Below are 22,471 nucleotides of genomic sequence, written 5' to 3' on the forward strand. Positions count from 1 at the left end.
GGGTATTTGATGATGGACAAATTAAAACGAAACTCACGAATGATTACAGTGTAGTCTGTATCATCCTTATAAACAAAGTATTTTACCCTTTCTTTTGGAAAGTATTGTACTTTGCGGTAATAAAACAAGTGCATTACGTAAATTGACATGCATTTCACACTGTAAATTCGTGTATGTGTAACATTCAGAAATCGGCTGGCGAAAAGACCCAGTGGTTTTGGATAGTAGGGCCAGTTATGTGTCTATGGAAGGATGACGTCAGAGGTGGAGTTCTCATGGCGTCGTCGCAGCTAAGACTCGAGCTTGCAATCTAGTTAAAGCTTGTCGTCGATGCGTTCAGCGAAATGGAGAAGAATGCAAATCCACATCGAGACGCGGGAGGAAGTGTTCTGTGCGCCGCCGTTCCGGCAGAAACCGGAGACATCAAAACAGTCGGTGGAGTGAAAGATGTCTGCGAGAAGAGAGAGATTTTGACTACTCGTGCAAGTGCTAGCTGTGCTAATGCTACACCCTGCACAGAGACATCAGATGCTGTTGAGACGGTCGACTCTCACACGTCTCCAAGCAAGAGCATACAAGCAACCGCTTTATCAGAGACGCTGTCGACCGATGCAGCCGATCGGTTGAGCAACGGGGTGGGATATGAGCCGTCGATGGCTGCTGCTGGGAATGAGGGTGGCACCTCAGAGTTAGTAAACAACCCAACGGGGGTGCAGCCATCAGCTCCCTCCAACATTACTAGTGTGCAAACGGACGCTTTGGAAGGAGGCATGCAAGAACCAACAGAACTGTCCAAACCGGGTAATTTGTGTCCGGACAAAACAAAGTCCGGGAGCTCAAATTCGAACGAACATACGGAGGGTCTTCCGAGTGGCAGTGAGCCCAGCATCGCAGGAGAGTCCCGTAGCTTTGATTCACTGGACTCCTTCTCCAATCTAAACTCTTGTCCAAGATCAGACCTTAACAGTGAAGGGCTGGAGGACAAGGGACTGGCTTTGGCTATTCAGAGCGAATACGGGGCCGAGGGAAAACTCCCGTGTCCGAAGGACAGAGGCACCGGTCAGTCGTTATACCACATCAAGTGGATCAAGTGGAAGGAGGAGAACACGCCAATCATAACACAGAATGAGAACGGGCCGTGCCCGCTGCTGGCCATTATGAATGTCCTGCTATTATCATGGAAGGTAATTTAGATAAGAGTCTTATACACATGACAGTATTGTTTCAGTCAAGTAACTCTCTTATAAAGTTAAAACTATTCCGGTAGATTTGTTTATCATGTTAGTTTGCAAACAGTTAAACAAACTCCAAAGTGCATCAGTGTTGCTATTACAAATGGATTTGCACACAATTTTTCATAGTCGTTTATGTGGTTGTGCAGACTTGTGCTAAAGTGCCTTTTGTTAAATGGTAAATCAAATCACAGTGGTTCACATTTGTCTAATTGTCAAATTGCAGAAATATGTATATTGTGTGTATCAGTTTTATGTAACGTTTTCTCACAATAAGGATATTTAAAAAAACCACAGACAACTAATTAGTTAAATAGTTAGATTGCCTTTCTTTTTCTTAATTTGCTTAGAGCTTTGTCTCTTTCCAGAACATTACCAACGAATCAATATTTGTTTTTTTGTCCCAAGCCGTCATTTTATGGACGCACAAATTCTGGCTTTCAGCCCTGGGCTCATTTGCATTATGAAGATGACATTTAATTATTGGCTTAGACAGTGAGTTGGCAGGCACATGAGATGCTATTTTAGTACTCTGTCTTTCATCTTTAACCATTATGGCGCAATGTATTTCAGCTGTTTTAAGTTTTCCTCAGCTGCTTTAAAACACACAGCATCATTTGGAGATGATCGCCACTTTGAAGCCTCTCTCGTCTCATTGTCAATTTATGCTGATACAGCAGCCCATTTAAAGTTAAACCCCACTGTTATGAGAGTGTTCTATAACTTATCGTTGAAGGAGAAGAGGGTTTCATAAATCTCGTAATTTGTCACTGGTTTTAAAATGTTTGATTTTTTCCCCCGGTTGTGCCACAGGTCAAGCTGCCACCAATGATGGAGATAATAACAGCCGAACAGCTGATGGAATATCTGGGTGAGTGTTTCCTCACGTTTTGGATGTTACGTGCATTACAAAATTGGAAATAAAGAGTAGAGATAAAAAGTATGCTTTTTTAGATCACTGACAACACCATCAGCTAGTTTGGTTAAAAAGAGGAAAAAGTTATTTCCTAATAGCTTTTCTTGCCTTCAGCTTCATGTCACTAATTACTAGCTTGTGCCCAAGTAGAAAATTTTAATCTGGCCACCGTAGGGCTTAAAATTATACTAGGAATCATATGCAAAAGCTAGACATGGCGTCCTAATTATAGGATTGTGTACTGTAATTTCAATATACGCACTCTGGTTAGACATTTTTGCATGTACCGCAACACGAAAATTTGTGAAAAAGTGCTGCTCTTGGTCATTGTTGCTAAGTGAAACAGGCATCCTTTTTTTGTGTCAAAAGTTGTTGTGAGTTTCATATACAGCCTGATAAACATCACTGGCTAAGAAAATGTGATATGTTGTCAGGTGCTGATGGACAGCACCAGATCACCAGGGGAAAACCCAAGGCCTGATCTGAGAATCCAAGTGTTGCGTTACTCCAGTAGAGCAAAGTTTCTCAGGTTGCATCATCAAACACAGAAATGTTAAAAATAGGCTATTCTGTAGATTGTTTTTGAGCAGAAATTGTAGATTTCAAAAACTTTCTAAGCATGCACACTCGTGAAGTAAATGTAATTGCAGAGGATGTGGTCGTGAAATGCCATTCCTTACATGAGTATATTCACCGGGGGGTTGTGTTTCGTTTAAAACGTGTGCACTTTTGAGAACCAGTCTAGGTCTTAAAAGAGAGAGTGTAATATATTTATAATGTGCAGGTATGGTACACCAAATGTAAATGAAATGTAAAATAAAAAATGATCCTAATAATTATTCGGTTACATCATATTACCCACATTAAGATATTATCACCCACCCTCATAACTGTGCCAGGTGTAGCCGTTATGTTTCTATACCATAGAAAGGCAATTGAATTGAATAGAATTGAATTGGAACATAATGAGGGTAATGTGATAGATCCAAACAATGCAATAACCAAATACCACCCTGTAGATTGCAGAAGCCTTGAATTCATTTTGCACCTCGGAAATCTTACATTCAGCATGTGTGGGGGTCATTCATGCCCCATTCCCAGCTGTCTGCCTGGAGACCCCTCACAGAAGTATTCCTCTCATTGCTGAGCTTTTTGTAAGGAAGCCTGTGTGATCTTGAGTATGCCTGATATATAGCATACAGAAATCCCCTAGATACTACAGATACTGAAGAGAGTGCCAGCTTTCTGTTGATCGTTTGTCCTTGCGCAGATTTCTTTGGAGTTACTTCTATCATAGTGTAGAGTTACATTTTTCAAGAAGCATTGGGTTTGCAGCTCAAGCTGCATGTATTTATGTCTGCTCAGTTACGCTCTATGAGATGTTGTGGTTAGTCACACAGGCATCTGTAAATTGCTTTTCTCTCCCTTAGGTGCAACAGACTCAGCTTTTTATGTCTATTAGAAAGCATCTTGCTCTGCGTCTATGCTGTAACTTACAGCACTATTAATGTTTCTTTCACAGCCAAAGTCAGTGGCCCTTGAACAAACCCTGACAACTGCACAATTCCTTCTGATTGTTCAAGGCCTTTCAGTCACCTCTAGTAGCTGTGAAACTGTTATACTGTGTAACCAAGTTACCTGAAAAGCAGTTCACACTGAGTCTAATGTCTAAGAAACATTTTTGGATTATACAATTATTATATAAATGTATCGTGTCAGTGTGTTGTCCTGAATGTCCTCTGAATATAAAATGTCTGATCACAGCAGCACGACATATCAGACTTGGGAAGGAGTTTAAAGCATTGTTATTGCAATTTTTATTGTGATCCGTCACGCTCCTAGTGCCCCTTTTGTTGAATGGCAAACACAAAGCTGTTGTATAGCTTTTTAAGAACTGAAATGGACAACTTTGGAATGAAGCTCATGGACAACTTTTACTACAGTTTTGTCAAAGTATTCACTTATTGTTTTTGGAAAAGGGCAACAAGTACATTTCGTAAAAAATGTAGGCAAACTATTTCTTAAACACTTAATAGGACAAAGTGAGTAACAGCTGTACAGAAGTAAGCAGTGAGAGAAAGAGCAGCAGCTTTTAATGGCTTCTGGTTTGAAGAGGAGAGGCCCAGTACGGGAGAAAGAGGAAGAGAGGGATGGGGGAATATGAAGAGAGTAAGAGATCAGATGGAGAGGAACTGAAGAGGCGGAGTTGGAACGGGAGATTTGCTGAGTAGAAATAAGTGAAAGTGGCCCAAATGAAAATTCTCGGCACTCTGCTTCACACACAGATTTGACTTGAGCTATTTGTTGTTGTGTATCTCAATTTGCGATTTATTAGTAAAATGACAAGCCAGTGTAAAGCTTTGGAGATAAATGGGAAAGGTATGTGGGAATCAATAGCAATAGACTGCTTTGTAATGGAGTAAATGAATGATTTGTTTTGATTTAAAGGGGTCATATTGGATGGCTAAAACGAACATTATTGTGTGTTTTTGGTGTAATACAGTGTGTTTACGCGGTTTACGGTTAAAAAAACACATTCGTTTTCACAAATTACTGTTGCTCCTCTGTGCCCTGCCTTTCAGAAAAGCCTCGATTTTTAACAAAGCTCATCGTTTTGAAAAGCGCTGTGTGCTCTGATTGGCCAGCTACCCAGTGCATTGTGATTGGCCGAATACTTCAAGCATGTGGCGGAAATGTAACGCCCCTTACCATATTCAGAACATCAGCCTTCAAAGCATATTGACAGCTGATAATGTCACCGGTACCATGTGAGTTCAAGCCCGAATATGATCCAGAAAATGCATTTGACCAAACGGATTAATCAACTTTGCCAGCAGAGCGTAACAGATAGGTAAGGTTTTATTTTTAAAAATGATTAGGTTTACCAATTAGCTAACTATAGCTAACTTCTTGAGCTGCCTTTGACGCTGTGTCTCGACGCAACTCATAGCATATATTCATAACATAGTTACTGAATATAATGACTTTTTTCATGTAGCATCATGCTGCATGGGGAAAACAGCCAGAGGATACGAGGCTGAATCCAACTCCCGATGGATTCAACCTCGTAAATATAAAACAATTTCTGCATTTGTGATTGTAGGACCGACAAAAGGCTTGCGTTTGAATCAGAGGTTGCGCTAGACTTTTTCATTTGATGGACAGGCTCGTAAAAATCCGTCATAATCTATTTTTACACGTCACTATGGTGCAAGGTGATATTACGTGCTAATTAGCATGTTTATGATGTCATCGCAATGTATGCATTCCTTGAACTTACTGTATTTTAATATCCAATAAAGCCAAAGTCGTTTACATATTTAATGTTTCTGTTGTCAGACATAAAATACTAATTACAGACAAATGTTCATATGTCCAGTCAGTAATAGTGACAGGTGCTTGTACACTCTGTTTTGTAATCATTCATTTATTCATTTACAAGTAAATTTAAGCTGCTGTTAGGTCATGAAAGGAGAAGACGCAGAGAGACATTTTCCACTCACTGTAAGTTATCCCAAATGACGCTAGTCGCTATCGCTCTCTGAAGGAAAAATGTCTGTAAACACCGCACCACTGGTTTGTGCGCGCCTGTGTGTGTATGAGAGCACGCGACGAGAGGTTCTGATTGAATGACAGATGCACGCTTTGCAGATAGACACACGTTTACATACGTTTACAGTCGTCCTGTTTCTTTGCGTATACATTTTGGGTGGTCTTCTTCAATGCTTCTCACGAACTGACGTAGAAATGTGGGGGCGTGTTTATTAAATAAGGCGTTTTAGAGCCTCCGCTTTTAAATAAAACATCTCTTTTGGTATAAGACTTTAATTTTTGCAATTTTACATGTCTAATATATGCATGAACAACTTGTAACACACCAAAGATACAGGAAAACACGAAATCGCGTCATATGACTCCTTTAATGGTCAGTGCCACTGACCAGTGCTCCTGCACCAGCCATCACTACCCCCAAGTCTTTTGGTAATCATAATGAATTATTTGTTGGTTTTGGAACCATGCTGTACTCTTTCAAAGGTGGTTAACAGCACCCCCTACTGTATAACAGTGAAATCCTGGAAAGCCAGAAAATCTCTTCAATGGCGTGGAAAGAGTTACATTATCAGTTGGATAATGGTTTTCATGCAGGTGTACAACTCCTGTTTTCACACAGCACTTGTGTTTTGTGAGTCTCTTGTAAAAGATTTGTTCTAAATTTTACTTCCTGGACAAATAAAAGTAAACATATTAGAGCACATTATTTATTAGGGGTGTGAAGAGATCTCGCAATTTCCTTACGCAATTGGCATGATGGAGTGGTGGGCTAGAAATTTTAGTCGCATAGTCGCATTTAGTGCGTGACTGAACAGCAGCTGAGCTGACTGTACCACAAGTACAGTATAGCAACTGCAAGTTCACATTATGTTATTTTAAATACATTCACAGGCAAACCTCTTCAGAAACGGATCATCTGTCTCTTACATATTTGCAATGTACACATAAAACATGATGTGTTCATGTAGTTTTAACTGTTTCACTGAAGGCTATGAGGGTTCAGTCAGTGGAGGAAGGAGGATTGACAGTGTGATATGATCGCCACCTCTAACATGAGCACTATGCAAAAGCGTATAGAGAAAACAACCACAGCTCTTTACTAAAAGCTACAACTATCAAGAAAACAAAGCATAAATTTTGTGCAATTCTGCCTGTCATTTGAGTTTGTGACAACATTTGGCAGTGTTAACATATTGTTTATTACTGCATAATATAACTCATTAAAACAGAAGTTTAATCTGTTTCATAAAGTACAAGATGATTTTATAAAGCCAACATTTTTTGCATTTTGTGTTAAGGTGAAAAAAAGAAAAGTTTTCTTTCAATCATTGAGGATTTTTTCTAAAAATGAGTCTAAAAATCTAGTCTCGTTCTTGTGAGCCCAGTCTCGTGTCTCGTGAGATAAGTGTCTCTTCACACCCCTATTATTTATGTTATAAAATGTAATATGGCCACATCAGTTGCTGACCACCTCCAAATGTGGTTTATAAACAAATGCATTTATGTTTATCTCTGCATTGAGAGATTGGTTCGTCCAGGACAAATGCCAGGTGTAAACAGAGCTGTACAAAATCCCATCCCTTTCTCAGTTAAGAAAGCTTTATCCAGATTTCACTTTTGATGTCTCAAAATCAGTTGGGATTCAAGCTGGAAATCAAAGGAAATCTGGACTGTGAATAAGCACGCAACTACAAGGTTTTGTCTATGGCCCGCTGAAGTTCAGCGTCAACCCTTGTGAAGAAAAGAGTGGTGTCTGTGTTCATGTGTTTTTGATTTCTGAAATGCTTTCGCTAACCCTACCTCTTGTTTTTTCACCTCTTCACAACAGGAGACTATATCCTTGAAGCCAAGCCAAAAGAGATCTCAGAGGCTCAGCGGTTGAACTACGAACAGGTAAAAGAAACCGAGCTTTTGCTCATGACTCACAGCGCATGTGACTTTCAAACATAGCCAGTATGTTTACATAGCTCTCTGTGTTTGTGTGATAGCTAACAGTGCAGCTCCAACACTGTGAGGCTTCACAAAAGAACGAGCAGCGTGGGGTGAGGCATGACGCTATAATAGAGGTGTGAGAGATGCAGAGAGGACGAAAACATTGACCAAGATACATGCAGATTCTCATACTTGCAGACAGACAATTCTTCCATTCTGAGTATATCCTTTAGTTGCAAGCGTGACTCTGTGGTTCTCCGTCATTAAACAGCCAGTTGTTCTCTGTGGGATTGCAGTGCCTTTAAGCAGCAAGCTGTGGCAGACACTACTGTAGATCAGCACACATCCATCCTTACAGGAAAGAAGGTCTGAAATCCATGGAATCAGCATTGAAGTAACAGAATTGTGCAAACTGTTCCATTCCAGTCCAGATCGAACTGTTCATGCAACAGCGGGAGTGAATATGATCATTGTGTTGCTGTGGTAGAGCTGTATGATGTGCAGTGTTTGACATGTGAAGAGACCGCTCATTTCTTCTCACGCCATTATGGTTTGTGTGGGGATGCATGGGACCTGTGGACAGGCAGAGAGGCTTTTTGATGTTCTGGAAAAAAGAAGGCCTTCAGCTTATTAACTTGTGTTTAATACTATAGTAGGTATCATATCCAGGTAGGCCTGTCCCAATAACAACGTGTTTTGTTTGGCGATTAATTGCATCATAAATAATTGCGATAGTCGATATTATCGTCATTTTATAAATATTTTATTCCACTGATTAAGTAATGACATAGCATGATATAGCAAGTACACTCTTTTACAGAACAAAGACCTTTTAATATAATATTTGGTCATTGAAATTGGAATGTAAATAATAACTGGAGTGTAAATATTTAAAATCAATAAAACAGACACTTCCAGTCCTCAATTATAATTGGTTGATTTACGTTACAAGCTGTTATGATGACGTTTAGGGTAAGCAGAGCCCTTGATATGTGAACCATGGAGAGGGCAGCACGATTGTATGTCATAATGTGGCCGTTTAAAATACACTTGCCCAAATGAGCAATGAAAAACAATGTCTCTTTATTTGGAACGACTTTTCCATTCGTGAAGTGCCCTTCAAAGGAACAAAAACGGTGCATGAAATTCGTCTAAGGTGTATTCATACATGTGACATGTCATATTTAACTTAACTGTCTGTAAGTCCTCTCTCGAGCTCCAAATGCGGCGTTTGTTTTAATCAGTTGTGTTGCTGTTTTCGTTACCTCCGTATTTAAAGAGTAGAGCGTCTTGTTCAAGCGCTCCTTTGTTTTCATATCGGAGTGGGAGGTTTGCGGCTTTGACACCAGTCGATTAATATTCCGAACTGGCTTTATTCATCAGGATAACACAGTAAATCTGCTCGATTCTTTTCACCTGCCACTGTCCGCCCCGTGTGTGCGGCTCTCACTAAATCCTTGGTGTTTAGAGTCAGATCCGTGGGCGTGGCTTGTTGGTTTTGACTAAATCCTTGGTGTTTCAAGTCTTACGAAACCTTTACCCTAACCCACACCCTAACCTTACTCTAACCATCTAAACTACCTTTGATTGTTAAAATCACCTAAAAAACACTGTTGCGCACTGTTGCGTGATGACGTCAGACTCGAAACACCAAGGATTTAGTGAGAGCCCCGTGGGGGGGGGGGTGGGTTGCGACTGTGCACGCGCTTGTGATTGTGTGTGCGCAAGAGTCCCGGTTTTGACACACAGACAGGGGCGGATTTACCATTAGGCAAAGGTAGGCAATCGCCTGGGGCCCCGAGCTACCAGGGGCCCCCAAAAGGAAGGGGTGAACTTAACCAATAAGCCATGTCAGCAGCCACGTAGAGCCCCAAGTAATCATCAAAATAGTCGGGATATCCCTGTTAACGGTTTACGTTATTACATCTGTACGAAGGCACTCCCCCCATTATAGATTAGAGTGGACCATTCCATTAGCACCGTATATGCAAGAGACGAGTTCGACACCAGCTAGAGAAAGTTAACGCAGCGGCGGAATTAGTAGAACTGCCCACAGCGAGAGTGTCATTGGCAAAACTAAGTAAAAGTCGCAGGGAAATAAAACAACAAAGAACGCAGCTACACCAGCGGAGAAGAAAAAAGACGATTTACAAAAGATTGTTGCCACAGTCTCTGCTTTTTCCCCACACAAACTCCACCGCTGCTCCTACAGCAGTAGCGCATCTCTCTCCCGCCAGACACAGCACTCTCCCAGCCACGAGCAATGATAATGTGCCGGTGAGTATTTCTCCATGAACACCGACAACACAGTTATAATGACTGACAACCAAAACATCTGTCAAACAAAGAGAGCTGTGCGCTTGGTAGGAGAGAGCGGCCAGTTCAAAGGTAGAAAGGTTGTTTGACTCCGGTGCGCAGATCGATGGGCACATAAAAACATAATATAATAACGTCAGAACAGTGCTAACGATTCATACTGTAAGCACTAGTACAGAAATTTGGTCACATTTAAATGCATGAAAGGTCGTTAACCACAAAAAAAAAAGAAAAAAGAAAAAAATTAAAAAAAAAAAAACCAAAAAAAGGATTTTACAAAAAAAAAAAATTAGAGGCGGCCGCCTCAATCAAATTTCGTGCCGGTAACTGCAGTTACGAAACAATGGAGGCGCTGTTACGTTACCAGCAGTGAGAAGCTGAAGAGTTCAGTAAAAGAGCTATATTAGGAGCTGTATTAGCTGTGTTTCACGGCTGTTCAGGAGTTTTACGTTCAATTTACATTTTCTTGAATTTCTTGAAAAGATTTCCTAAATTAACTTCGTGTACATCATTATAATGTTTTTAGATGTGAAGTTGGCTCGTTGAATCAGCGTAATTCTGTACACAACGAGTTCGCCAGTATATGAACGCACATTGCGATCAGAACGACTCGCAAACAAATGACTCCTTTGAACCAATTCGTTTACACAGAATGTAAGAGATCAGTGAATCGTTCAAAGCTCAGTGAACTACAAGAGAAAGTAGGGTGTGAATGAGCTTTGCTCATTTAGTTAGACTGGTTACTTATAGGCTAAAAAAGTCTTATAAAAAAGGCTTATATTAAAATTTTCAACTTTTCTGTTTGATTCAATATTTACATTTAATGCTTTATATAACTTATTAGTTTTCATTTCATAATTTTTTTTAGAACTTTAATATAAGTGTTTTGTTAAGACACTTATCCCATGTTTTTAAATAGGGAATTCATTATTATATATTTTTTAATTAGTCAGTATCTGTGTTTATTAAGCTTAGTTTTCCCCTGTCACTTTGACTGGGGGTGAAAAATTGTGTGCTTTGAGAAGGAAGAAAAATAAGGGTTGCAGTAAAGTAAAATGGTGCATAGTTGGGGCCACCATACATAGATTTGCCTAGGGCCCCCAAATCACTAAATCCGCCCCTGCACACAGACACAGGGCAGCGCTAACAGGGACATCGCGATTGTATACAAAGCTATGCATACATAAACACAATGGCGATATATTGCATCACCAAAAACTACCGACGTCAAGTTTATATATCGCGCAATAAGTCAATAAATTGACTATCGCGACAGGCCTATCAGGACACATTTTACCTCGAAATTAAAAGGACAATTTTGTATTGCAAATATAAAATATATATTAATATATAACATTTGATCTATTTATTGTATATAATACATAGAATATAATAGAAAATATAGAAAAAGTAAAAAAAAGTTGTATCATTTTCTTTCCACAAAATATACTGTACATACACTACCGGTCAAATGTTTAGGATCACTTAAAAGAAAATTATTTTAATCTGGAGGTGTGTGTTTCAACGTTTGAAATCACTTTTGTAGACAAAAATATTACTGTGCCAACATATTAATTTATTTCATTAGAAAACCTATTTTTTTATTTTGAAATGTATCAAATAATTAATAAAAAGCAGTCAAAAAGAGTCCAGCATAGATGGAAATTCCTTAAGTACTGTGTAAAAAGCTTCCCAGGTTGAGACCTCAAGAAGCTGGATGATAAAATGCAATGTGTATGATTCTAGTCAAAGCGTGGCTACTTTAAAGATGCTAAAGTATAACATAGAGTTCATTTATTTAGGATGGTTTTATTTACAACATGATTCCCACAGCTACATTTGTGTTATTTCATGGTTTTGATGGGTTTAATATAATTCTAAACTGTGGAAAAATAGGAATAAAGAGTCATCCTTTACTATATATTTAACAAAGCAAATATGCTGTTCTTGTAGGGAGAGGTTGTGTTTTTGGAATATAATAACTATTGCAAATATTTTATTTATTGCTCAAGCTTTTTAAAGTTGGGACAGGCTTCATTTGTTTCAATAATGTTTTTTCTCAAAACTGTTAGTTTACTGACTTCTAAGCCAGAGCGACCAGCACCAGTGTATGTGAAGTGACAGTGAAAAAGAAATGCTAAGTTTCTGGCAATGAGAGAGGGAGGCCCAAAAAACCTTGCGTGTTGACCAATCAAAGGCCTGCCTGCATCGTCTCAGGTTTGACTCAATTCAGAAGACTTTGGTTTGCATTGTTTGTTATGTGTAAAGGTGTGAATTCTTCTAAATAGTCATCTCAGTGAGCACCCCTGGACAAGAATCAGAGAGAAGAGAACAGAGAGATATTAGGAGATGGAGAAAGTGGGTCAGGGCATTGGAGTGGTTGAGAAAATTTGGCAGGGGCACAGGGACAGAACCGGACCACACGCAGGCTGGGGCGTAGGTGGGGTTATGACCAGTGCCAAGTTTAACAGGGCTGAACGGGATCTGTGGGTGGATGCTTCTTTGTAGATGTGTCGAGCATCTAACTCTCATCTGACCCTGGTGCCAGTTCTGTATTCTCTCATCCGCCCACTGACCATCGGGTCAGTCTGTACCACACTCATTATCCTGGCCTGAGTTCCAGGAGAGCAGGGAGTCAGATTCACCGATAGACATTGTGACTCAGCAGTTCTGTGAATGTGTCTTGTTTTGGAAACATACTTTAGTATCAAGCTGCAAAATAGCCGGTAGAGTTATAATCTAAATCAAGGTCAGATGAATCAAAGGCCACGGTCGGTTTTGGTTCCTTGTAGGGATGCACCAAATGTTCGGCCACAGAAAATGTTTGGCAGAAAATAGCAAAAAACTCAAGTTTGGTGTTCGGCCGAATATGTGAAATGGCCGAATAAATTTTACCGAACATGACTCGTGATAAGAGAGAGAGAGAGAGATTACTGCCGCAAACATTTTGGCAGTGTGTGTGCGTGTGTGCGGCGCATTTTAAAGTGTCAGAGAAAGACACAGCACAGGACTTGCCGCACGGAAGTAAATTTCCAAATGAAAGCGTCTTTGCCGGTCGGTAACTTTACTTCAGACGGGAGCGGGCTGTCTGACAGTAGCCCCGCCGTTCGCGACATCCTTTGACATCATACAGTGGTCGCGTGCACACAGTTCCCTGTACTAAACAACTTGTCAAAGTATGTTCTGTGCATCCACGAGTGCACCTTCTGAGAGAACAGTCAGCTTCTGTGGGCGGAGTTTGGAGGAGAGACGTGAACTGAAATGGTTGTCAGTCAGCATCAGTCAGAATTGCTTGCATTGGATGTTTTTTTTCCTCAAATCATTTTGCAATGTAGCCTATAATAATCCAACAGTTTTAGTTTATTCGTATTTTTAGCTTATGGCCTAATGTGGAATGACAGTTTTTAATGAACTGTTTTGTTGTAGGGGTACAGAGTAACTTACATTACATTCTTTTAGCAGACAGTTATAGGTCTAATTAATATAGGCTATTCATGAAGGGAGAGGGCTCAATTTTTTGTTTGAATTTACTGTTTTGCTCAATTTTATATTAAGTTGTATTGTATTTTATTGAAAAGCAAGACAAATTATAAAAAGCACATTTTGACTATTCAGTTTGTGCAATGGTGAAAAAAATGGCTTAATAAATAGAAGAAATGCAAAAAACCATGTTCGGTATTATTCGGCCAAGTGTTTCACATCATGTTCGGCTTCGGGCAAGAATACTAAAATACTAAGGACACGTATTTTATAAAGTACATTTATTAAGTGTTTTTTTTCCCTCTGTAGTCTTTATGGATGTTACCCATTGAGATACACAGAATAAGGTATTTTTTGTCACAACTGTCACAATGTTGTGATCGAGGAGAGACCCCCCTCATGTGATTGTAAAAGCGCTTTGGGTGTACAGCAATACACAATAAAGTGCTATATAAATGCCTCATTCATTTATTCAATTCTCATTTATTCAATTCTAAATGGCAAATTAAAGTCCCGCTGCTCCCACCCTACATTTTTTCATCATTTTAAAAGCAGTTTTATTTGGATACATGTCACAATATAGAAAAGAAAACAACTTATGTTTTATGCTGACTTGAAATGTGACAAAATCAACATGCGTTGACACCTTAATCTCACGCAGTACAGTTTATACCCCAGATGAAGGGTCACGGCCATGACCTCAGCTCTATTTGTGCATGGCATCATGGTCTTTATGATAAACAAGTATGGTGCTCTCTGTTTTTTATCAGGGCAATAAGACAATATTGAAAGAGAGATTTTCTTACAGAACTGGAACACATGGTGCTGGGTTTAGATTATCTTGTGTGAATTATTCATCTCTTTAATGGATCTTTTGTGTGGGCATGTGAATGTGTTTTGTTAAAATGTTAACCGTGTTAACCATAATTTTCTCTCTCTCTCTCTCTCCCTGTAGAACATGAGTGATGCCATGGCAGTGCTGCATAAACTGCAGACAGGTCTGGATGTGAACGTGAAGTTCACAGGTGTACGGGTATTCGAGTACACGCCCGAGTGCATCGTCTTCGACCTGTTGGATATTCCGCTCTATCACGGATGGCTGGTTGACCCGCAGGTCATTCCACTTCACTGATTCACTTCCTTCTGGCAGCAGGGAATCATCCAACTACAAGTGAAACAACCGAGTCATAGTCACAACATAATGTCATGTTTTTGTTGATTTCTTTTAGACAAATTATACTTTCACATTTAACCTCTTTTTCCAGGAAGTGAACTTAATCATGTTTATACAGTTTTCTTTAATGTTTTGAGCGTGTACGTCCGTGTTCTCATTCTCTCTGTGTCTCTCTGTAGATGGCAGATATAGTGAAGGCAGTGGGGAACTGCAGTTATAACCAGATGGTGGAGAAGATAATCAGCTGTAAACAGTCAGACCGCAGTGAGCTGGCCGGGGAAGGTGGGTGTTCACTGTTTTTACTGTCATCTTCTCCTTCACACATTCTTCCAGGCTTTTATCACCAAGCAAGTGCTCGGCTGTCACGTCTCGTCGCTGACTGAAGGGCCTTAAATGTAAAATTCACTTTGTTGTGAGTTTACTCTGTCAAGCTTGGATGTACTTTGTCACACACGTTTCTCTCTGTTCTAAACTGTTTTTTATTCTTATTGCTTCATGAAAATAAACAACTATCACAGAAGAGTGTGTGAGTCAGTTAAGACTAAAGGATATAAACAGCTCAGCTGCTTTTTTCTGTTTCATTGTTCTGTAGTGTTTGTTCTATACACTTTTTTTGGAAACGTTCTGTCCCTCCTGCTCGCCGATCGCTCTCGGTCTCTCGGCGTGTCTATGTCTAAATATATCTCCCTTGCCATCTTTTCTCGCTCTTTCTGTGTGTGGGTATCAGAATGCATCTTGTCTGTCTCTGTTTTTCTGTTTTAGCGCTGATATGCACCCTGTTCTATTTCTCTGGCTGACACTCTGTGTGCCACTTACACTGTATTTCTCAGTACCAGCCTGTCAGTCTCTGTCTGTCTGTGTGCCAGGCTGTGCATGTTTAAAGTCATTCCTAATGTTATTGGTTTTGGTTTGACATTTGTGATAAATCAGTTTTCTGTTATATTGGAAGTCACTCAGGAATGCTTAGTTCCGATTGGTCAGCTGCCGCATTCAGTGGTTTCGAATTGTTGCTATTACAGACTGTTGATCCAGGCAAATGTGTATAGTTGCGATTGTATTTTGTCTCTGCAGTAATAGTAAAATAACTTAACCACTGTCTCATGTCCATTTATTTAGTAGATTGTAACACAAAGGACGTGTCTTTGCAGCTGAACTTTATCACACCTCACACGTGTGTATTCCAGGTTTTGTGGCAGAGCAGTTCTTGAACAGCACAGCGACTCAGCTGACCTACCACGGCCTGTGTGAGCTCACCTCCACCGTACAGGAGGGAGAACTCTGTGTCTTCTTCAGGAACAATCATTTCAGCACCATGACCAAATTTAAGGTGTTTACATCTACACACATTTACTGCGGTAATATTACGAGAGGATCTGTGCTGGAAGGTGCTTCTGTGGTGCTGTGAATTTAAAGTGGTAGTTCACCCAAAATATCTTCTTTTGTGTTCTACGAAAGAAAGTCATACAGGTTTGAAATGACAAGAGGGTGAGTAAATGATGACAGAATTTTCATTTTTGGGTGAACTATCACTTTAAAACGTTAATGTAAGAGGGATGCTGAATGTTGGTGCCCCCTAGTGGCTGAAAGCAGAACACGGTATTGTGAGGATCAATCAATGCATACCTAGATGCAGAGGTGGACAGTAACGAAGTAAATTTACCTGAGTACTGTACATAAGTACACTTTTTGAGTATCTGTACTTTACTTGAGTATTATTTTTTCTGAGTACTTGTACTTTAACTTCACTACATTTGAAAGACAAATATCATACTTTTTACTCCACTACATTTATAAAAAGGTCCAAAAGTAGAAAATGGTTTCTATGCAGCGGGNAATTTTATGTAGTAGGCCTATATAATCAGATACAAAGTAACTAAGTAACTAGCTACTTGAGTAGTTTTTTCATTGCATACTTTTTTACTTTTACTCAAGTAGTTTTTAAAATAGTGACTTTTACTTTTACTTGAGTAACAATTTCTCTAGCTACTTGTACTTTTACTTGAGTAAAGATTTTGGCTACTCTACCCACCTCTGGATATGTCTACATGTTCCCCATAATAGAAAGGTCACAGTCTGTCTATAAACACATCAATAGAAAGGTGATGTGATTTTAGCATTCTCTTCTGTGGAAAGTTATTTACACCAAAATATTTCTAAGATGGCATTGCGGTTGATTCAGTTGAACGAATGCAGCACAGCATCTAGGTGTTTTATTTCTATGGTAAGGACCACTTTTATCTTTCACAGATCTGTCTTCGATATAAATAATGCGTCACAATTTACACACAGAAGATTTGAACTCTTGGATGGTGACTACATAAGCACCAGTCACCTTATCAGGTTAACTGACTGTATAGTCTCTTTCTGTTATCTGTGGGGAAGCGCTTGTGGCCTGTAATAGCACGGCACACTTGACCCGTAACAGCTCCAAGATCCTCATGTACACACTTCAGAACATGACCGATGCTGAGAGATTGATGGACAAGAGCTCTCATTCAGCTAAAGTGTATACTTTGTGTAAGTGCTCTCTCTCTCTGTGTGTGTTCCTCAGGCCCAGCTGTACCTGCTGGTGACAGATCAGGGTTTTCTCACTGAAGAGAAAGTGGTTTGGGAAAGTCTCCACAATGTTGACGGAGACGGCAACTTCTGCGACTCGGAGTTTCATCTGAGGCCGCCCTCTGACCCGGAAACAGTGTACCACGGTCAGCAAGACCAGATCGATCAGGTCAGAACTGGTCTAACTCAATAAGTTACTTACCAACTGATGCTCAGATAGCAGGTGCATTCATGAGATTTGGTGTTTTAAGTATAATTCTTCAGGAATAGCTGTTAATCCTTTGTATACTAAGCAACGTGAAAAAGCCACAGTGACCCGCTGTGCCGTTTTGACACATGATGTTAAAACAGTCAGTGTAGTAAAAGTTTTTAGATGTAGTTTAGGGCTTTGTACCACACTGGACTGTTGCTCACAGGAAAAGACTTTTCAATTATTTATGTTAAAAGCTGGTCAACCCTTCTTTCATTTCGCTAACCTTCTCTTAACCCTCACTCTCTGTCTTAGGCCCGGTTTCACAGACAAGGCTTAAGGCTAGTCCTAGACTAAAATGAATGTGTGACCTGTCTTAACTGAATATAACTTGCCCAGAAATATCTTAAAATAAATCAGTGCCATTGTTTTGTCTCAAGATGCACACCAGTAATGTATTCTTCTAAGGCATTTTTATAAGAGCGACATAAATATCTTAATTCAACTAAGGCATAGTCCTGGCTTAAGCTAAACCGTGTCTGTGAAACCAGTCCTTAGGGTTTACTTTCTTTAATATCTGATGACAGGACAAAAGTGCTTAATATAATGACAGATCACTTTCCCACACTCTCTTTTTTTTGTATACAAATAGCGTAATAACACTTTTGTTCCCTGAGGAAATAAACTGTACATGTATTGTTAAGAAATTGTTCAACTTAAAATTCTGTCAGTTTCCGCCTCGAGCATCTAAAGTATAAATGTACTCGTATAAATCGCCATCATTTCGATTTTCTTGTCAGTACAGGCTTCATTTTTTGTGATGAATTCTTTCTGATTGGATCCAGATGATTGCCGGCATGTCTTTGATTTATTGCATGGGTTTTTCTTTGTGTGTCTGTGTAGGACTACCTGATGGCGCTGTCTCTACAGCAGGAGCAGCAGGCTTCAGATCTGGGATGGGAACAGATCCCAGAAGGCATCAGTGATCTGGAGCTGGCCAAGAAGTTGCAAGAGGAGGAAGACCGTAGAGCATCGCAGTACTATCAGGAGCAAGAGCAGGCACAGGAAGCAGCTGCGCAGGCACAGGTGAGGAAAAATAGCTTGTGGAACACAAAAGAAGATATTTTGAAGAACGTTGGTAACCAAACAACACTGGCCCCCATTGACTTCCATCGTATGAGACATTTCTCAGAATATCTTCTTTTGTGTTCATATAGAGGTTTTGAACAACATGGGGGTGAATTTTTACTTTAGGATGAGTGCACCTTAAAGGAGTTCAATTAAGAGTTTAATTTGTTAAATATCTATATGCAGGGACTGCAGGCAGCTGTGGGTGCGGATCAGGTGGACAGAGCAGCAGGAGCAGCAGCTGCCGGGGCCTCAGCAGGCGCTACAACTTCCCCAAGCCCTGGAAAACAGCCCTCCACGGGGGAGCGCAAACCTAAGAAAGAGGCCAAGGACAAAGACAAATGCATCTTGTTGTAACAGCAGTGAAGCGTGCGGAGCATGAAACGGGCAGCAGTTTAATTCCAGTGGCTCTGCGATGCATCTCCCAGCGTGGGGTGAAGAGAGAGGAAGCGTGACAGACGGAGAGGACTTGCCCTTCTCAAGCCACTTGTGCCTGACTTTAACCCTCTATGTTCTGAATACACACAAAAGCAGACGGGGGCGTCACTACAAAGACTATCACTACATGTTTCTTAGAGCTGGCCAAATGTTCTCAGCAGGAAAACCACTGCAGTGCACTATATTTGTGTGGGGTCACCAGGGAGGGTGGATTTTTTTGTAGTATAATAAGGTAATGTATTCATAGCACTAGACAAAAAAGTCCCCCGTCCCTTAAAAACGCAACAAAGCAAGAAAAATGCCACTACTCTTTTCATTATACGAAGCATTATCTTTTTTTGTGAATATCCGTTATTGCTGTTGTTTATAAGCTATTTTATACTAGTTTATTCATGCATATGTAGATTAGTTGTATCGGTCTGTTGTCCGGGAACTTTTAATGAAAGGCCATTGACATAAGAAGGTAGCAAGCCAATGTGTTGTGTGGCCACTAGTTCTTTGCCTGGCAATATTACAATGGCAAATTTCTCCATTGATAATGTGCAAACTAGAAGGACAGGTATCTCCTGAGGAGAAAAATCCTTTGTGAAATGATTTTTTGCCAAAAGGATATTAATATTAACATGAGGTCACAACAGACTATATCAAGGTCCATAGCTTTATATTACATTATAAAAACAGGGCCAATAATTTGCTTCACCCCTTGTATTTTACAGTACCTGATAGCTAACATTAAGATAACTAATTTGCCTTGTAGCTAAAATAAACAAACTAGAAAAGTCAGTGGTTCTACTTAAAGGGACAGGTCACCCAAAAATAAAAAATCTGTCATCATTTACTCACCTTCAAGTTGTTTCAAATCTGTACATTTCTTTGTTCTGATGAACACAGAAAGATATTTGGAAGGATGCTCGTAACCAAACAGTTCTTGGCCACCATTGACTACCATAGTAGGAAAAATGGTCTTTGTTCTGTTTTTGAAGAATGTAGGAAAGCACATTTTTCCAAATATATTTCTCTGTGTTCATCAGAACAAAGAAATGTATACCAGTTGAAACAATTCAAGGGTGAGTAAATAAAGACAATTCATTTTTGGTTGAATTGTTCCTTAAAATACTGTCTTTTATCCCTATTGTTTGTCATTTTACTCCAGCTAGTGGTCAACCGATATATGTTTTAAAAGATGTTAGGATTGTTTGGTGAGCAGGGTTGCCAATTACTGACATATACATTATAAAATAAATTTGTAAAACTGTCAGTAGATTTTGGAACTGACGCAAGGGTAGTTAACAAGTTAATCTGATTTCTAAGTTCATTGCCGGCCAATGCTTGCAATGTAAAAACAGCTAAGCATTTGTTCCAAGCTATGTACTTTTCACACTCTTTCATGTACATCGTACATATTCATATATTCTATATGGATTTAAGGTAGAACGAGGATCACTCAAGCCCGTGTTTTTATAGCGCTGCCTCCTGAGAGACAAGGTATTTTCTATCTAAACATTCCAGCAGTATGCCTTGAACTGAGCCTCAGATTCAGAGAAACACTAATGTTGGGCTAGTTTCCCTGCATCTGGGCTGCATGTGGATGGCGTAGTTTTGGGAGCCCTAGTAGATTGTGTTGATGATGCTAGTCATGGAATGGCGCTATTCTTTTAGCGTTTGGGCCATTGGTGGCCAATACTCTCTGTGTATAAAAAGCCTTACAATATTTACACTATCTTTTCTACAGAAAACACAAATAGGTACAAGACAAGACTGAGACAATCTGTACTTTACCATTGACAGAAAACCTCACAGGCCTTCACAGAAGGAACATATCCACGAGTGTCTTGCAAACAGATTGACATGTTTTAGCTGCCTTGGTACTGGATATAGATTAAAAACAATGTAAAATACAGGGTTTGAAATTTGAACATTACGTTTTTCATCGGCCGTACATTGTTGTAAAAGTGCAGTTTCGACCCTAGGAATCAAGCTTTTACACGGCTGTTTTTGAAGTTTCAAAGTTCTGCAATGCTGCTATTTGAGGTGATTTAGCTGGCATGCTATATTGTGTATAGCCAGCGTTGATTTAGATACCAAGAGCGCAGTCTTGCCCTGTCACGTTTATGTCTTAAGAGCATTCACACTACAAGAACCACAAAAATGCATTCAAAATGTTGGTGAGCTTCTGTCACCTCTGGAAATGGTGTCATATAGTAGGAAGCACAAGTGGTTGGGAGAGAGATTTGTTGGGGGGTTTGTACTAGGGGATGGGCTGAAATTATACATTGTGTAGAACTGTAAAAAGAATCATCTAAACCAAACTTCTTAATGTAAACGGCAGTGATTCTATGCAGCGGTGAATGAGGGACTGCTTTCAACTCAATTTGAAAAACCGTTTCCTTGCAGGTCAGCTTGAATATGGACATTCCAAGGTGCTTATGATCAGTGGCATGTCTGAAATAAAAGTGGACATTGCGAATGCAACCTAGTAACAGGCTTTTCCAGCACACAAAATACTATGTATCCACTGTGCATTAGCTTCTGTCGTTTGCCAGTAACTATCTTCTGTCGTTATGTGCTTCAGCTTGAACCTTTTGCTTTTAAAATCTCGTTCGTGACAGACGTGTGGAATGTCACAATATACATGTAGGGCTGTAATGATTTGTTATTGGGATAAGTATTGAAATTTCACATTTGTAGAGTGACAAAAAGGGGTGTTTAGTTATTTGTTATGCACTGTTACACTGAATGCACTAGATGAGAAAAATACCTCTTTTTATACAAAATAAGAATCACCAGTTTGTCTGGTTTGAGCTGAAAACCTGATTCATATGTAACACCCAGTACAGACTTCATTCTGCAATAAGGCTAATATTTGTGGGGCTACAAGAAGAAATGTAAATGGACAATAAAATACTTTCTGGAGGCTTCACGTAATGCCATTTACATGTTCTTTTCCTTGCCCTGCTTTCAGACAGAATATAATTTCTCATATATTAGTGCCATCAAGTGATAAAGACAGCAGCGGATTAGGAGGGCTTTTGCTTGAGCTGACACATTTACTCAAAGGCAGGGCATTACACCAAGGGTTATCCAAACTAATGACTTTTAAATACTTGTTGTAAAATGACTCTAGCACACTATAAATTCTGCCACAAATGAAGAAAAGTGTATAAAGTTTGCAACTACTGTGTGGCAGGTCAGTCCATAATGGAAATGCAGTTGTGATGCATGTTTAACAACAACTCCCAATGCTTTTAACGGAGTACTCCCATTCTATTTTTTATCCTTTATACCTGTATATTTACACAAAACGTAATTTAGCAAAAAATCTCACAAAATGCAGATAAGATGTTATAAGGGTCAACCTTCTATTGTGTGCAAGGTTCAGTAATGACCAAAATATGTGTGTAGCCCAACACCGTCAAAGAGTAGATGGACATTTTTCTGTAACAAATGCCTTAGACGAGGGACAATACGTCTGAAATAAAGGAAATTTGATCGGTGGAGTCTGTGGATTTGTGCGTTTCATTGTGGCCTCATCATAATCCGTATAGAAACATTACACC

General features: G+C 39.7%; 1 protein-coding gene across 2 annotated transcripts; it reads left to right on the top strand.

The window, feature by feature from the left end:
- Positions 1–28: 28 nt before the first annotated feature.
- On the top strand, positions 29–22,409 carry mindy2 (MINDY lysine 48 deubiquitinase 2). 2 transcript variants are annotated; one of them, XM_057347068.1, is made up of 10 exons: positions 29–1,184; positions 2,046–2,103; positions 7,529–7,593; positions 7,689–7,742; positions 14,384–14,542; positions 14,782–14,884; positions 15,787–15,929; positions 17,154–17,327; positions 18,252–18,434; positions 18,663–22,409. In XM_057347068.1, exons 1-10 carry the CDS (start codon positions 345–347, stop codon positions 18,831–18,833), a joined length of 1,950 nt encoding a protein of 649 aa, XP_057203051.1. In that variant the 5' UTR covers positions 29–344; the 3' UTR covers positions 18,834–22,409. The 2 variants fall into 2 exon arrangements, with proteins under 2 accessions (XP_057203051.1, XP_057203060.1); XM_057347077.1 differs by lacking the exon at positions 7,689–7,742 and having other exon boundaries at positions 35–1,184.
- The last annotated feature ends 62 nt before the right edge of the window (positions 22,410–22,471 follow it).

Source organism: Triplophysa rosa, linkage group LG1 (genome assembly GCF_024868665.1).
Source record: "Triplophysa rosa linkage group LG1, Trosa_1v2, whole genome shotgun sequence".
NCBI lineage: Eukaryota > Metazoa > Chordata > Actinopteri > Cypriniformes > Nemacheilidae > Triplophysa > Triplophysa rosa.